The sequence below is a fragment of the Podospora bellae-mahoneyi genome, chromosome 2, assembly GCF_035222275.1.
Source record: "Podospora bellae-mahoneyi strain CBS 112042 chromosome 2, whole genome shotgun sequence".
NCBI lineage: Eukaryota > Fungi > Ascomycota > Sordariomycetes > Sordariales > Podosporaceae > Podospora > Podospora bellae-mahoneyi.
The window spans coordinates 4,817,564-4,834,394 of record NC_085881.1 but is presented as its reverse complement, the minus strand read 5'-3'; the positions used below and the strand labels follow the sequence as shown (position 1 = coordinate 4,834,394).

General features: G+C 51.5%; 7 protein-coding genes across 7 annotated transcripts; 2 read left to right on the top strand and 5 right to left on the bottom strand.

The window, feature by feature from the left end:
- Positions 1-71: 71 nt before the first annotated feature.
- QC761_213430 (uncharacterized protein) lies at positions 72-1,001 on the bottom strand (the record flags this gene model as incomplete). Its single annotated transcript, XM_062877077.1, has 1 exon — positions 72-1,001. The coding sequence occupies one exon, from the start codon at positions 999-1,001 to the stop codon at positions 72-74; it is 930 nt and encodes a 309-aa protein (XP_062735732.1).
- A 2,304-nt stretch (positions 1,002-3,305) lies between these two features.
- On the top strand, positions 3,306-4,771 carry QC761_0046020 (uncharacterized protein; the record flags this gene model as incomplete). Its single annotated transcript, XM_062872402.1, has 2 exons — positions 3,306-3,566; positions 3,655-4,771. The coding sequence occupies 2 exons, from the start codon at positions 3,306-3,308 to the stop codon at positions 3,658-3,660; spliced, it is 267 nt and encodes an 88-aa protein (XP_062735730.1). The 3' UTR covers positions 3,661-4,771.
- QC761_213420 (uncharacterized protein) lies at positions 3,905-4,729 on the bottom strand (the record flags this gene model as incomplete). The annotated part of the gene is made up of 1 exon (XM_062877076.1): positions 3,905-4,729. One exon carries the CDS (start codon positions 4,727-4,729, stop codon positions 3,905-3,907), a length of 825 nt encoding a protein of 274 aa, XP_062735731.1.
- A 1,101-nt stretch (positions 4,772-5,872) lies between the features above and the next one.
- QC761_213410 (uncharacterized protein) lies at positions 5,873-9,304 on the bottom strand. The gene is made up of 3 exons (XM_062877075.1): positions 8,942-9,304; positions 7,141-8,861; positions 5,873-7,086 (listed from the first exon to the last, which is right to left on the bottom strand). The coding sequence occupies exons 2-3, from the start codon at positions 7,826-7,828 to the stop codon at positions 6,233-6,235; spliced, it is 1,542 nt and encodes a 513-aa protein (XP_062735729.1). The 5' UTR covers positions 7,829-8,861; positions 8,942-9,304; the 3' UTR covers positions 5,873-6,232.
- Positions 9,305-9,649: 345 nt separating this feature from the next.
- On the bottom strand, positions 9,650-10,240 carry QC761_213400 (uncharacterized protein; the record flags this gene model as incomplete). The annotated part of the gene is made up of 1 exon (XM_062877074.1): positions 9,650-10,240. The coding sequence occupies one exon, from the start codon at positions 10,238-10,240 to the stop codon at positions 9,650-9,652; it is 591 nt and encodes a 196-aa protein (XP_062735728.1).
- A 1,376-nt stretch (positions 10,241-11,616) lies between these two features.
- On the bottom strand, positions 11,617-13,691 carry QC761_213390 (uncharacterized protein). The gene is made up of 2 exons (XM_062877073.1): positions 12,681-13,691; positions 11,617-12,627 (listed from the first exon to the last, which is right to left on the bottom strand). Exons 1-2 carry the CDS (start codon positions 12,969-12,971, stop codon positions 11,863-11,865), a joined length of 1,056 nt encoding a protein of 351 aa, XP_062735727.1. The 5' UTR covers positions 12,972-13,691; the 3' UTR covers positions 11,617-11,862.
- A 6-nt stretch (positions 13,692-13,697) lies between these two features.
- Positions 13,698-16,831, top strand: QC761_213380 (uncharacterized protein). The gene is made up of 2 exons (XM_062877072.1): positions 13,698-14,429; positions 14,490-16,831. The coding sequence occupies exons 1-2, from the start codon at positions 14,327-14,329 to the stop codon at positions 16,562-16,564; spliced, it is 2,178 nt and encodes a 725-aa protein (XP_062735726.1). The 5' UTR covers positions 13,698-14,326; the 3' UTR covers positions 16,565-16,831.

The following is a 16,831-nucleotide window of genomic DNA, read 5'->3' as shown; positions in this document are numbered from 1 at the left end:
TTTTGGGACTGGCTACCTACTTTGGATGACTTTCATGGCGGGTATTTTACGATTATCGGGCAGTTTATCATTCAATACCTATCTATCCTCCTATCAAGCTCAGCGAGTGCCCGACTAAGCTTTGCTCTGAAACCACGACAACACGTTATCGGAGCAGTCAAGCGATGCTCCGCTGCCATACAGCCCGGCAAGAAATGCCGCCCGGTGGGTAGTCCTGGCGACCTGGATTCCAGCGGCATACCTGCCCTAGCAGCAACTGTTCGTGTCACCATCGCCGGATGGACAGCTTCGTCGGCAAGACCATAGTAGAAACGAATGGAGCTATCGTATTCCCAGTCTATGGCTGCATTTATGATCAGTTGCCGTTGCAGCGCACTGATGTGATCGTTCGTGTAGCCTTTCCAGAAGCTATCCGCCAATAGGTTGGTACTGTTGGGAGAGTTTGAGGGATCAATGGCGCTGATGTTATAATCTTGCCAATTTCTTTCTGCTAGTTCCCGATATTGAGGCCGCACCGCCGTCTCCATCAGGCCTGAGAGATTGTAGTACATCTCGTAGCTACCAAGAGCCACAATCATGCAAGGCGCAATCCAGGCAGCCAGGGGAGGGTAGCTCTCGAGACTCTCCGGCAGTGGGAAAATAACCTTCCCAGACCAACTCTGCCATGCTTGATCGAGATCACTGAAGGGACTGGCAACAGCCGTCGCTTCAATATCGATCCCATAGGAGCGGAGAGCTTGATGCAACCATAGCGTGTTGAGGGCACCCTGGGACCAGCCATGTAGGAACAGTTTCGCCGGTGTTAAACCAAGATCCTCCAGCGCGGCGAGCCCAGCGTTGAGAATATCCACACACGTTTGCGTAGTTGCGCCCTTGACGACATACGCCTCGCCACGCCCTTCCCGAAGCAGGCCCTTGCCGATGTAATCCGCCGCAATGACGGCAAACCCGTTCGCTGCAAATCGCTGGATATTAAACAAAGTTTCCCAGGGAGTCGGCATCGTCGGTCACGTTGTAGTTTGGATCGGAGAGCTTCACCATATGGGAAGGCATCTGGTCGAAAGAGAGGATGGTTCCATGCTGCCACGACACTACGGGAATGGTATTGTTGGCTGACACCGGAACTGCCAGTAGTCCTGTCACCGCCACAGTCTCGCCTGTCTCTGAATGGTTGTCATCGTCGTGACGATGCGGCGTAGAACAACATCGTTGCTTGCTCCTTGTGTTGTGGCATCGAATCCGGGCAAGATAGAGGATGTGTCAAACAGGGGAAATGACACTGCAACGGCAGAGTCTAGCCGTTGTGCAGTCACTAGAGTCTCAGCCTCCAGGTGATAGGTCGCTGGCCTTGCTGGCTGTCCCTTCCACGGGTTCGAAACCGACCCAGCCATCACCCCTGGAGTCACAGTGCTCAGACCAAAGAGCCATGATGTGGGACTCAGCAAAAGACTCACACCAATATTCATTTTTTTTGCCGTTCACCGTTCAAGCGTTGTGAGGTTGTGATCCTTGGTGTTGCTGGGTGTAATATAAAAGGGAAAGCAAAGCACACAGCCTGGAATGCGTGTTTGGCTCTCTATAACATACAAAGGACGTGGGTTTCTGCCTTCCGAAAACAGAGCCATTGTTCAAAAACCACAGATATTGAAGTGGAGACCATGAGACCCTGGTCTTCCCGCTGTCTGTCCGCTTTGGCAAATGTTGTGCAGTGTAAGTGATGGATCGCCACGTCAGTATTTGAGAACGCCATGAAAGACCTACCTAAGGCAGTCTTTTCTTGGCACTTTTACTGACCTAGTATCGTGAAACTTGTCTAGCCTAGTTACCTGGGCTTCTTGTCCCTACTTATATAGCTACCACGAGAGGAAGTCTGAAGCTATGTCTGCGGCTTATCATCTTCTGTCTTTTCGATGCTGCTCTTTGGCGCAATTATTCAGAGCATTTTATGTTGACAAAAGTAGGTTTACTACCGGCATCTTGGTGCTTCAGATGTCATCTATTCTTGGCTTGGCACTTGGTGGTAATCCCAACCGTCCATCCAGGTTATTGTTGAGAATACCAGGTAGCCACATACCTGCTGTTGGCTCATCTTTGCAGACTTTGTTTTCCATCATGTTATCTCCTTAGATATACCTAGTTTTCAGATGATCCCTTGATAGACGGGACCATATCATGGTCTGTGCGTTGGGATCATGGGCTTAAAACCTCCTCCTTTCAATGTCTTCACTCTCACCATTCCCTACGACAAATCAATCATCACGTTGGCCGCCCGCGGCTTAAAGTCTTTCCCAGGACTTGCACCGCCCTTGTCTCCTTTCTTCAGAAACCAACTTCGGCACCCACATCTCGGCAACGCGTAAGTTAGGACCGACTCTCAATATCCGAGGTTGATGAATGCCTTCATTGCTGACCCTGACCTGAAAGCTCTACTAGCTTGCAGCAAAGTGACTGAGTCATAACTCGTCGTGGAACTTCCTTTCGAGCTCCGCAAGCCCATAGTCGGACACTTCTGTCCTTAATGTGTACTGAAGAGTGACCCCGCAGACTTTTCTACTCTGCTAGCTCTGGCGTCGACCTCCAGAGCCCTAAGCCAAGTGGCAACACCTTACCTTTACCACCGACCCACCACCCAGAAGCGGTGGCTTTTCGCCCGCAAGCTACTTCTTCGTCCCGATCTTACTGAAGCCGTTGAACAGATTTGCCTTATCGAGAAGCAGGGCAATAGTGTGATGGTTCCATTTCCAGGATGTGTCCCGGGACCCTCCAAAATGGTACCGATTGATCGTGCCCAGTACTACCCGAACCACTTCTTTTCGCAAAGCTTCATGGGGAAGTGGCTGCACAAGCTTGACCTAACTACACTATGGGACCTGGAGTTCGATTACTATTACTGGATGGTGTACATGAAGCCCAGAGGCTCTCGTCTGAGGTATTCAGTACGACCTTTTAGCGACAACACAAGGCTTGAGATACTGGCTTCCCTCTGTCCAAAGGTGATGGCTATCAAGGCATCTTACTGTGACCGCGCCGAATCACTGCTCAGTCTGAACGCCCCATAATCTATGCAGCGCCTCAACAAGATCGTGCTTGTCGGCAAGAGGGATTCCCCCAACCTTTCGCCCTGCCTTTTGGTTTCCATATTTCCGAAAGGGGTAAAATCTCGAGAAGTGCACAGTTGAGGGTCTCCGCGAACATTGGTCTGAGGAAACTCGGGGTCTAAATCGCTGGAGGGAATCAAAGTAAAGAAGCTCGCTCGCCTTACACTTACAAAAGCATATCTGAAGAATCGCAGCTTGCGGCCCATCATGAAGGCCTGCCCCAACCTGAAGAATTTCAGGTATGACGGTCGAAGTAACGAATTCTCCTGCAGGTTCCACTTCGGGCCCGAAGACGTAATGCCGCGACTCGACAAATTTGTTCCCAACCTGGTCTCTTTCGACCTGTCGCTAAACAAAGAGTTTAAGGTTACGCGCTTTGGAACACCGTGGACCGAGAAAAACCTTCTTGAGTTGAAGGGGGCAATGGACGAGCGTGGTGTTGACTACGATTTCATTTTCAACCGCGAGGTGTGTCCCCATGAGCGGTTCGAGTAGGTAAGGTACTTCAGACTTTGCTTCACTCACTCAAGAGGTTGACCACGTTGGTCCTAGTCAGCTATGAAGCAAGGTAGTACTCGAATCCTTTGAGCCACAGGGGAGGTAATCGGACACTCGCCAATAGGGATAGAATCAATGGATACGAAGATGTCGTTGCTACTGAGTGGTGCTCAGCGTGATAGGAGATAGAATTTGTGAAGCGGACTTGCCGATTTTCTCACGCCATTTATGTTCTGTCAGACTTGCCGGTTGAACTTTGTGCCTCTGAATGCCATTCCATCACCAATGTTACAGGTAGTCACCCCTTTTCAGACAAAAGTCCCATTCCTCATCACAGTCAAAGTATGCACCAGCCTCAACTTCCCCTTCTCAACCCGAAACTCATGGCTATCCGGCCTCGTCCCAAACAGCACAAACGCGTCCACCGTCCCGACCGTCTCATCAATCACATACCTCCTCTGCGTGATCGGCACCCCAGACGGAACCCCCACATTGCAGCTGTCCGTGGCGCTCCCATTGCCCGTGTACCAACTTCCCTCCAACCTGTTGCACGGCGTACCCCAAGGCACAACAACAGTAGGGTCATTGAACAAATCCAAATACGCATCCGCCGCAGCCTGGATCGTTTCCCTAGTGTCGCGGTTCGCTTCAGGAATGGTAAACCACCAGTTATTCTCCGTCTCCCTCGCCGCGTATTGATACGTCAGCGACGCGTTAAACGCCCAGTCGCCCTCCTTGGTGACCAACGTCTCGATCTTGACGATGTTCTCCCCCTTGGCGTCAAGTCTGATCTGGGTGCCAATCACACGGGGATTGGCGGGGTCGGTGACGATGATCTCGGTGTAGGTCGCGCATTGGGTCGTGTCGAGCAGGGAGCGGTTGTGGGCGATGCGGAAGGGGGTGTTGAGCACCGAGTCGCGGATGGAGATGGCGCGGAAGTCTTCGGTGTAGGAGACTTCTGGGGAGGGGGAGAGAATGGAGGGGTCGCCGATGGTTTGGGCAGAGAGGTAGGATTCTGTGTAGCGGGTGAGGAGGGCGCGGGTGCAGCCTTCTTCGATGGGGTCGGCCTGTCGGGGGAGGGAGAGGGCGGTGGTGGTCCCGAGGATGAGGGAGGCTATCAGAAGGGTGAGCATCGTGATACTTTCTTTGGGCTTTCACATGCGAGGATAGAGAATGAAAAGTGAGCAAACATGTTTTTCTCTCTGGTTAACTAAATATAGCTACTTCAAGCTTGATTCATCCTCACAGTCATGGCCAACGTCAACCACGATATACCGGCATGGATCTGCGGGGAATCTCTATGGAAGATTGAGGTGAGGAGGTTATATAGATTCTAGCCGCCCTGAGCAGGTTGGTTCATCCAATGGGTGACGTCCAAAATGTCTTGTCATTCAGCCCGGAGCATATAGCCGGTAGTCACCTGGATCAATCGTCCATACAACTTTGAGCATCGTGGCTTGGGTACCTGCATCCACAAATTGACCTTTCTAGTGGTCTACTATATATCTGGTTCCCGAGGAGTTGCGGAGAACTGGAGATGGTGTTCAGATTGCTTACTTGAGTTTCAGCTAAGGGGCTTGCTAGGTGGAGATGCCAAGATTACCCCTATTTACCCCTTTTCACCATGACCAGGGTGCACAGTCCACAAACAAAGAAGACTAAATGTGAGGATTCAGCGCGTTTCCCAATAGACTGATGATTGGTTTAACAAAGAATATTATAATAGTATCCCCCGCTCTAGTCAGAGCCAGAGAGGCGACCCACAAAAGTCGGGACTCTGTGGAGTGGTACGACATGTCTAAAACCGCAAAACACAACATGAATCTAGCCCTCGACGATGGTTACCATTCCCCGAGCTCATTCTATGCTGTGCGACAGAGTCAAAGACTTCTGTTTCTAAAGTAAAAACCTCTCTACCGTATCTACCCAGCGAAACAAAATCCCATGGCTGCTGCGTGCAAGGAGAAGTCGGCAGAATTTTGACATGAAGCACCAAACATGTCCACGTGATTCAGCACCCTCACCCCATCAAGACTCCATTCGGTCCGGTAAAGTCAGTCTTTCCTCTTTGCCGAGGGTCCTGCTTCACAAAATCCCGAGTACTCGATAAGGGTGTGTCGCGTCCCCCTACCATTGGCCAGCCCGCAAAGTCGGGCATGAGCAAGCTGCAGTGAGACGGTCGCCTCATTCACGATCGGCGGACCTTCCTTTCCCACACAGCCACTCGCTGTGTCTTCCCAGAATCCACGAAGGCAGAGGAACAGAATGAGTTGACGGTTCGAACGAGGGTACAGTAGCGCACAGAGGAAACATGTCTCATTCCTTTTTTACTCTCTCTGTTTCTCCGTTGGACATTGGGAAACCCTTGCCGAGTCAGGTTCACCCAATGCATCTGAATTACTACTCGGAGAACTATTGAAAAGAATTGCATCAAGAAACTGTTAATAAACCAGCAGCATCTTTCGGCAGATCAAAACTTTGTATTGTGAGCAAGAATGATAGGTTCCAGACTCATTGAATATCACCATGTACATCCACATATCACATCCGCTCCCCACGAACTCCATGCGCCGCCATGCCATACCACCTCTATCTTTATTTTTCAATATGTCTCCTGGAGCTTGTTCCCTCAGGTATCAAGGTAGCTCAGTGACATGATGCTTAGTAGGAAGCTCATTCCTGTCATTGGTATGCGGCAGCTCAGACGCAAGATTCGGACTCTCAAGTTCTCTCGGTGGAGGTGTAAGCGGCTTGTCCCTGACTTCAGCGTCCCACTTGTCTGCACTGAGTCCGCTACTGGTGCGCGCGACACCAGCTGTTGGAGAGAAGGCGCATTGACTTCCCGTCTCAGATATGGGCGGAACCGTAGCAGCTGTGTTGTCGGCAGCTGTTGTGGCCTCCTCGTCAGGGGGTGTGGACTTCTTCTTTCGAAGAATCCAAAAAGCTGCTGCTGCTGCGCTGATGAGAAGGACACCAACACTGACCCCGACACCAATACCTGCCTTTGCTCCCGTTGTAAGACCAGCATCGCCCGCACCAGCACCTTCATCAGCGATAATCGTCGTATTGGCACTCTCCACAGGGGCGGCTCGGTCCCAATTTCCATCACGATACTTCGTTTCGATTATACGGCCTCCACTGACATAGTACAGTCGAATGCTGCTGCTTTCGATGTGACTCGCAATGGTGAAGTCGGAATTTGGTTCGTCAGCCAAAGGCCAAACGTCGGTGTTCTGAGACGCCTGAGGGCGAAAACCACCTTCAACCGAGGCCGAGACGAACGCCGCAATCCAGTGGACCGCGCGATCGGTTCCAATGTAGAAAATGTGACGGGTCGTGTCAGTATCAATAGCAATGCCGATTGCTTTTGGGTTGCCATCCCATGCCTCAAGCTCAAATGAAGTGGTTGCGGAGGTATCATATGGAAATGAAGTCCGGTTAGAGGCGCTGGTATTGTTGAGTCCTCCTTTGAGTGGTGTTGGAAACGTATCTACGGGCCCTGTTAGAACTTCTCTCAGTGTAGTTTGGCAAAGGAAAAAATTACCGATGAAGTAGGTGCTGTCCACGTTGAGACGGGCTGTTTCCATGTTTCGAGCGTCTCTCGGGGTCACGACTGTGACGTTACGAACACCCGAAAATTGCGAATGAATCTCCATACTCGACCGATTTGTGTTGCTCGATACCGGACTTCCATAAGACCAGCCGTCCGTTGACTTGAATTGCAATGACTGGAGCGCCTTCGATCTGTCATGGTAGAATACCCTATAACCCTCTTGCTCCCCCAGTAAAGTGACGGAGATTCCTGAATCCGTGTGGGGGCTTGGGGTCCCTCGTCTGTCCGAGATGACATTGCTCTCTTGCTGGTTGTACAATCCGGTTCTGTTATCACACTTGTAGACAGCGTTGACAATGTCATCGTTGTTGTTTTGGTAGAATACCGAGGCCCACGTCGACCCGATTTGATCATACCAGCCAGTAGCCGCCAGTGATGTTCCCTTTTTGGGGGCGTAAGTGGTCCTGAGAGCGATTGGTGGATCTTGTGGATAGATGGGAGTGCCGTTGCTGTTACAGAAGGAGTAGGTGAGGAGGCCAGTTGAAGCATTCTGAAGAACAAGCGAGGGCCCGAGGTCTGTCCACCAAGCTGCCATGGAACCGCAGAGCGATGGTGTGGGCAGAAAAAAAAGGAGCACCCAGTGGCCGAGATGCCATCGTGCCTCTGCCGATTTGGCCATGCTAGAAATGTAAATGGAAGGTGTGCTGGCACCTCCCGCGACCTCCCCGAGATGCAATCCTGGATAGTCGTGGTGCTGAGAAGGCTGTCCGAGTGACTGAAGAAAAGTAATTTGAAGAGCCGGGTGAAGGGGGGAGGAGGTGTAAGAGGAACTCACCCAGGTGAGACACAGCCAATGTTGTCTTGGGTATTTGCTGTGTGTTGAAGGGCCATGCTTCAAATGCCTGTCCCAGTTCGCTCCCGATCCACCCAGCTCCGCGGCAGCTAAAGGTATCGAGCTTGGCAAAGCCGAGTCATTGCTACGATTACTGTCCAACCCTGTCGTAGTGCCGGAACGCTGAAGGTTACCAACCAACTGGGAGTCTGGACTTGACGATGTTCAACAGTAAGGGCGGTGACACCTAACAGGCTAGGTCAGATGCTGTCTCTGGCGTCCAGCTGCATTTGACATTGCCCCCACCATATGGTCGTAATGGTTCTCTTGGAGCAGCGGATGAGTAGCATTGAATAGAACTTCATGTCTGACGTGCGTCAAGCTGGCAGCAGGATCGTCGGGTTGACAGCGTCTCATTGGCTTTTTGGACATGCCGACAAAGCATCAGCGGGCAGGACGACCAGAAGGGTACTTCCGCGATATCCGTGTCTCGGTCTCGCTCGACTTTGGTTGAAAAGCAAGGGGAAGGAATTCACAATTTCGATGGTCATTCTGTTGTGCCCACGAGCATTATCGATTCGAACTGCAAGCCCTCTTTCGAGCTGCAGGACATGGGATCGCTGGCGAACCACACGACAGTGACGAGCGGCTCGCATCACAGCATCTGCAAAGAGGCACGCTAACACCAACGCCACTTCGCTTGAAAGTCCCAGCTCCAAATCCTCCACCTGGGCGTGAAGCACTCAGAAACACTGAGAAATTCTGTCACTGTAAGCTGAATAAGCCCTTGTCAGTAGTGTGTCTCGTCACATCAAATAGTGCATATTCGCCACAGTGCCCTTCCGCCTGGGTCAGAAAGCTTATCCTGATTTTGCCGAGCCTATTTCAACGTTGATCTTGTTTAGTAATCGGCCGAGAATCGTGAAAAAATCGAGGGATGAGTAGATTGAGAAGACCTACATATTATTCAGCATTGCTGTCTCGGTTTCGTCACTCTGTGGAAAGACATGAGGATTGGGAAATCTTCATGACCAAAAGGTCAGCTTCAAAGTCGGATGCATCGCAACCCTAAAAAGCAAAGAATGCAACCCCACGTTGAGGAAGATGGTGGGAAGATCATGATCATCGAGGCGGCGATCATAGCATGGAGCTTTGAGCCTGGCTTTCGTCGGCTCATGAAAGAACTATTGCCTGGATGGGCTGCTTCCCTTTTGAGCTCGTCAGGTGTTTCGTGCGTGAATTTGTACAGGTTTGAAGGTCGATTCCTTTCGGGAGGGGCGGAATGAACTCTCCAAACTCGGCCAATATTTCCATGCAGCTGGGGTCCAACCAGTGGGAACTGCCCGGCAAGAGCAAGCAGGACAGATGGGGGTTATCGCTTCCAAAGTAATGACATGCCCGCCACAGAGCAAGTGCCGGCCCGTCTTGCCGGTCATGCTTTCCATTTCGCAGTTCGTTTTCAATCATCACAAGGAACCACGTGCGGAGAATTGGTATCGATAAAACCTGACCAGTGAGTATTTGTCTATGAAAAACTAAAAAGGAAAGTATGCTTTAAAAGTACCGTAATGATATCACATGTTAAGGAAAGTCCAGAAAGCGATAAAATGATCTCATAAACCACCCTTCACTCCAGCCCCTTGAAGAAAGAAAGTGAACTGAATCCCTTTAGGCGTACAGGATCCTCAACCCAGCACCAGGGCCCTGAGGGTAAGAAAGTCCAGTGTTATCCCCGACAGCCACCAACTCGAGCCTCTCCACGGAGCCAGGAGCCTTGCAAGGACCCTTCTGAGTCAAAGAAGTGCTGTACTTGGCCGCCCAGGTAGCCGCGCCAGTAGCCGGAACGTTGAGGCGACCAAGGTTGGCGTCACGCTTGTTGGACTTGTCGCCGGCGTTGCAGGTGTTCTCGCCCCAAGAGGTGAAGACGTCGACTTGGATGCCGTTGGTGTTGGAGATCCAGCTGGGCTGAGCGTGGTAGAAGTCGAGCCAGCACTGCTTGCCGGCCGACGCGGCGGGGTAGGTGAAGGTGAAGAGGGTGGTCTGGCCATACTCCTGACCGTTCCAGACGTTGCGGGCGATATAGCCGTAGGAAGTAGGGGCAGAGCAGTAGTTGTCCCAGGCGTCAGCGAGAGCGTGGCCGATGACGGTGGTGGGAGCAATCTCGGCTGGTGCCTGGCGGGTAGAGATTTCATCAGCGGGAGCGGCCGAGGTGAGGGCCAAACAAGTGAGAAAGGCGACGATGGTAGTCTTGGAGAACATATTGAATTTGTGTATTGGTTGAGTTGGAATATGGATATGAGGAATGGTGGTTGTTGTTGTGGTTGTTAAACTGATTGTGAGTGTGAAGATTGTTTGAGTGATGATGAGACGGATGAGAATGATGACGGACCAGGGCGAGGTTATATACACATCGACCTCCTGTTCCATCCTCACCTACACCGAGAGATCGCGACACTCATTCCAGCTCATGACCATAACATCATCGTCACACTGCCTCTCCACGGCCTCCATCCTCAAGACAAAGGTGCGGGCTAAGAATAGACACTGAGTAAACCTGCTCTCGGCGAAGCAATAGACGTACCTCAGCCCACTGAGTGTTCGCCTTTCAAGTTCCCTTCTGGGCCTCCCGAGTCCATCTCGGCGTAGTTCGCCAGTCACGGAATACACCGCCATGTTCAACCTCTACACATGTAGAGCACTACATTTACGGCACGTTCCTACGTGTCGATCCTATGAAAAATGCATATCCTCCATCACGAGCCTTGGCCCGCTTGGACCGTACAGAAAGTTGCAAACCTGAAGTCTCGTGGTGGTGACATGTCTTCCATTTCGAATTCCGACTTACCGCTGTTTCCTTCTGTAAAGTCGGTCGGCGTAGTGGTATCGAAAGGGTAATAGGTCGGCCACTGGATCATGAGTTCGGGAGGTATGTATGAGGTTCATCGCTTGCCGGAATACGAGATCTCGCACGTGTTCCAGTGCAGGTATATGACGATGCCCAATCCAGTCCTGTGGTTCATTAATGCCAAGCAACAACATCATACCTTACCCTCGCTTCGTCCTCAGCCGCAGAGCTGCAGTGGTGTTCTATTGTCTTGGGGTTGGTTCGTACGAGTCCTGGTGAGGTCGTTAGAAAGCGAAATCTTGAATTCGCATCTGAGGTTCTGGACTGGATTGAATGGAACCTATTCGCTTTCTGGTTTCTTGCACCCACCAGATGTGGTGTGTTAGTCAGGCTGTCGGGGAAGGGGCTGGTGACCTGCACCGCCCAGCTCCCAAGCTCCCCAGTGGACGGACTTTACTTCCCATTGGAAGATCTCGGTACATGTTTCGGAGTGGCTGGAAACGGCATTAGCAGAGTGCGAACAAGCCCATAACACGATCCACTCACGAGCTTCGCAGCAAGCAGGTTACGGGCGGAGGATTTATCCGCTTGCTTACCTTCAACAAGCCCTGTTCGTAGGGCTGAGGTCGATCTTAGGTAAATGCATCAAGATTGTGGCAGCGGAAAAGGCGTGATTGGTTTGAAGCCCGTACTATCGATTCGTATCTTATTAAAGTCTCGCACTGGTTCACACACACTTCAAACCAAAGACGGTTTACTAAAGCCACAAGACGCAGTTTTAGGTAAGACATGAGCGGATAAAATTGGTCCCATTGCTAAGTTATCGATCCAGCCTATCCCGAGTACTCAGAAGTCCGATAACGGCTGCGGCTGAAGCGAAGGATCACGCCATGGCTAACATCACCGCTCTGAGAAATATGATGACTATCCCAGTATAATATCCAACCATGTCTAAGAATGACTTCCATGCACTTCTACCGCCAGTTTAATGCTCACTGGACTCTCACGGCTTCCCTGGGTCCGGCCCAGATTGGGGCTACCGCACTCTCGCAACGATGACTGAGTTGACCACCTGATTATAGGGATGTACTACCACACAGGGCTCAAGCCTCTTCAGCAGTGTCTCAGTTGCAAGGTCGACCTCTGGGTATAAGCATGACCTCAAGCCCCAACTGCTGCGGACAACCAGTAGCGCCCCTCTCCTCATCCGACTGATCACTTCCAGCATGATCTTCTCCTTGTCTGTCTGCGTAACTCCTACCAACGCAGCCATGTACACGACGTCAAACTCGCTGAGATCTCGTGACGCCGAAGCCGAGATTGCCTCAGCACAGATGAATTCCATTCCACTGCCCCTCTCTCCCAGAGCAAGGCTCAACTTGAGAGACGCAGAGATAGCCGCTTCATCGTAGTCGACGTTGAGGACAATTGGCTCCTGATTCGCTGCGCTGTCTGTGGCGGTGGTATTGTTGGTGGTTGGCTGCGTCAAGCTTCTCACTGCCACATCATTCTTGAGAGCCCGCAAAAGGCATAGCGACGTGAGAGGGAGCGGGCCGGAGCCGATGAAGGCAACTCGTCGTGGTGCCTTTTTTGTCGCCGAGAGGATGGAGCAGACTTCTAGTCGTGTCAAATCCTCATAGTTCTCATAGTATGGAAAACTCTCGAGGCGCTCGACGACTTCTTGCTGGGTCTGGCCTTCCAGAATGTGTTCGGCCCAGTGAAGCTCAAGACATGATTCTGACTGGGCACAGATCTGTCTAAGAGACGGTAACACAGCCTGGACGCTCACATTTTGTAAAACCTTGGCTTTGTCAGCTCGTGTCTTCCACGTTTCCCGTGATGAGTTCGACACACCTTGTCTACAATATCTTGGTCGTGGATCTCGCTGCAGATGGCGACAAGGTTACCCAAGAGCTTATTGATGGCTGGCGCTGGACGAAGGTGCGGAAGCTTGAGTAGCTCGGTGTGGGTGTTGACGATACTCCGGACGAGCCACTGAACCTTTTCCTCCCTGGCATCTGCCTTTTGGCTCTGAAGGATGTCGGCTTTCTCAACAATAGTTAAAGAATCCTGGGACGAACGAGAACATGCGTCGACCTTTTTTGTGGGGCTACCAATGCGCAGCCAGGAGGCAAGAAGAGGCATGGTGACGTGTGAAACCGGATGACGGAGCGTGCGGCTGTGAGTGTTGAGATGTGTGTTCGGGATAAGAGATTCCGTGAGGGTTTGTCACTCAAGATATGGCGGCAAGAGTGTTGCTGCTGCTTGATATAGGCACTCAAGAAGAGATACAAGTGTGGTGACTATTGTGGTGGCAGTTGCTCAGAGATGGTCTCGGTGGCAGTGTGACCGATGATCTCAACAACATGGAAATTGCTGCTCTTCGAGAAGGGTGGAATTGCACGCAAGCAGCAACCTCCCAAAGTAAACAGCAGCATCACGCTCTATATCTGCTGCAGCCTCTGCACCTGCAGATCAGCGCGCAGGGTGCCCACATAGGACCGGACGAGACGCATGTTTGTTAGACAAGCGGTGTTCCATTCCCCTTGATGAGCGCTATTTTTTTTTTTGAGACCGTCAGTCAATTTGGGAAGGAGATGAAGCCCTCCGCAGAGGATCCAACCAGCCGTTTTGATCATCTTTTAATGCTGAAGCCGCAGAATATGGCCATCAAGGTGCACAATGAGGTGTCTGATTCCAGCCGTCAAGGTTCTTGGCTGTCTGGACAAATTTTATCCGAAGCCGCATGTTTCACTCGGTCGTGGCCCAATGTCACCTCTCTTCTCTGTGTCTGCTGCGGTATCGGCTCCATTCTTTCCTATGGCAAGTCCTAACGGAGCCGTTGTTGCTTGCTCTGCCAGAAGGTACGGGGTTGAGCATTTAATATTTGGGGCAAGAGCAATCCACAGGCAAGGGGGCACAGACGTTGAGAAAAAGGAAAGGGCCAGGCACGGGAACACAGGGGAAGGAGACAGGGGTGTGGCCGGGGTCGCAAGGGCACAAGTGGGTCTAAATTTGCTTATCAGATCATCGCAGATTATCAGATGGAGCCCATCAAGGTTCTCACCCTCTAGATCAATCTCCGCCTCCGGCCCAATCAGCCCGTGAGTCTCACTCCCGTCATGCCGTGCCAATATCGACGTCTCAGTACCGCTGCGTGGCCCCATGACGCAGCCGATGCAAGCTAGTTATTGTGTGCCCTGTTCCACTGCTTCCGCGGCATTGGATGTCTTGGAATCTTCTTTAGGTCCGGGTCCAGCGGTGAGCAACCCTCGTTTGGTGGTCTAGTCGTGGCATCCTTTTTTGCAACAAAATATCCAGCCTGTCCGGTCGATTGTCGCCTTGCTCTTGCCAAGTTGCCTTCTTTTCCCTCAGCTCTCGCCCTTTTTCTGCTCCTGATTCCAACACACTCACCTCCGTCCCCAACACCTTCCCACTCTTGCTCTTCCTCTGTTCTCTGACTCACCAAACGATCCACTGTTCAACATCGTGGCATCAACATGGCAGTAGGAACATTCCCTGGTGAAAGGGCCAGTCTGGGCCATAAACTAACCAGCAGCATCTCATCGGTTACATCTACCTTTACACAACAACCTCTGAGCAGTAAGAAACACCCAGCCCTTCTTTCTGTCTGCCAAGTGAGCATTGCTAAGATCTCTGCAGGGCCAACCAATCTCTATCGGCCCTTATTTGGCGAGGTTATTCCCCTCTGCGAGCTGTATTCCATCGCCAACGTGGTGGTTTTCCCATCCTCTTCACAATCTTCAGCTCTGCAAAACCCATCCCAACCCTATTCTCAACACAACGGAATCGGAAGCACCGGGTTTAGAAGCGCTCCGCCAAGCCCATTCATTGAGGCTCTACAAACCATCGGTCTCGGCTCTCCAAGTTGGTCTGCTTCAGCCATATCTGTTTTTACCATTGTTCTTCCTACTACCAACGGCTACGTGACCCGATCCGACTTCCTCCAACTTCGCCTCCAGGATTTCCCATACAAGATATTACGGACCCATGAGCCTTTGCGCCCACTACAGAAATATTCTGCCACTTGCCCCGCCCCGGGCCCAGTTACCTCAGAACATGATCTTGCCACGTTGGTTGAGTCGGCTGCCGGAGTTGTTCAATGGGAGGATTTGCCAACCTCTGTCTCATTCGTCGACTTGGAAATTTACAGGACAAGGCTGACCGAGGAGCTGCGTGATCGTCTTCACAATGCACCATGGCTCTCCAGCACACCAATTCCCCGGCAACGGGTGGCGCTCATTCGCGGTAGACCAAACATCACGGCAGGAGGTCCAGTCTATCGTGCCGCCAAAGCATTAGGTCTTGACTTGGTTATCGTTGACGAAGAGGGCCATTGGCTTCAAGCAGACACAGAAGAAAACAAGATGCACCGGGAAGCCTTCCTTGTCACTGACATGACAGAGGATGCAGGAGTGGTTGACCGCATCATCCAGTCCATTGTCAGCTACCCTCTTCCCATCCATGGTGTCTTTACACTGTCGGACAACTTTTTTGTGGCAGTGGCTCAGGTCGCAGAGGCATTGGGACTCCCCACCAGTCCCGTGGCCGCCTTTGAGACATCTGTGGACAAATATCGATCACGGCTTCTACAGAACGTTCCTGGTCAGACTGCCAGAGTTCACAATGTGAGAGAGCTGGAGTCTTTGCTAGCAAGTGGAGGTAACCAGCAGGCCGAGTTCATCCCCAAATTTCCCCTTATCGTCAAACCCACCAAAGGGTGGTCCTCGGAATGCGTGTCAAAAGTCAACAACCTCGCCGATCTTGCCACTGCAGTTCAAAAGGCTACTTCTCGACATGGTAGTGCGGCCGTCATTGAGCCCTTCTTTGATGGTCCAGAAATGGATGTCAACTTTGTGCTTCTCGACGGGGAGATCCTATTTTCCGAAATCGCAGATGAACCACCCTGCGACGCTGACTCGAGCGCTGCTACCGTCCATTCAACCTTTTCGCCAGAGGCCCTCACTCTCCCTTCCGCCCTTCCTGCCCAGGAACAAGACATTGCAAAGTCGACACTCCGAGATATTCTTGTCAATCTAGGATTTTGCACCGGTGTCTTCCATGTCGAGGCGAGAATGGTGAGCTCCACATTCGAGTACCGCAAGCAAGATGGCGTGATCGATCTTGTCCTCAAGCACGCCAAATCTTTGCCCGAGTCGGGAGCCGAGTGCAAGCTGATCGAGATCAATGCCCGCCCGCCTGGATACCGAGTCACTGTTCCAACACGTCATACATACGGCGTGGACTACTTTGCTGCACACATGCTGGCTGCTGCGGGTGATAAGAACAGGTTGCGACTGACCACTAGGCCCTACAGCCATGTGCTCGGTGACAACACCAATGATTCGAAAAGGGGAGCACAGTACTGGTCTCGACTGGTATACATTCCTGCTCCAGCCGCTGGTACTGTGCAATGGCCGTCAAAGCTAGCCCCATGCGAGGAGCTCAAGCGCCGAAGACCAGACCTGGCAGACAAGATTGTTCTGGGCGTTGACTATTGTGTCCCCGGAGACAAGGTTAATCTTTACACAGATGGGGCAAGAACATATGTTGCTCATCTGCTGGTTGTGAACAGAGAGAGCAGGCGAGACGTCATCAAGCTGGGAGAGGAAGTCCAGAAGGCCTTTACGATTGACATTGATGGTTCAATCAGCAGCAAGACAGAGATTAGTGATGGGGAAACTGATGTTGACCCCGATGTGGAGGGTTGCGAGTGATGTTTTGTTGTTTTTATCTCTATTTTTTGCTACTTTCGAGGGTTAAGAGCGATGGTGTTATGGATCTTGGGCAAAGGTTAGATTAATGTGATGTATGTGCGTGCTATCATCAAAGCTTTATTTTTATCTATAAGATAATTAGGTTTGCTTTTTATTCCATCATTTGGTTTTTTGGTGATGATTAGATCATGATTTCATGTACATGAGTATCTTGATAAAAACAGGACATATAAAACATTGCTGCACACAGTGGTACATGAAACCTCT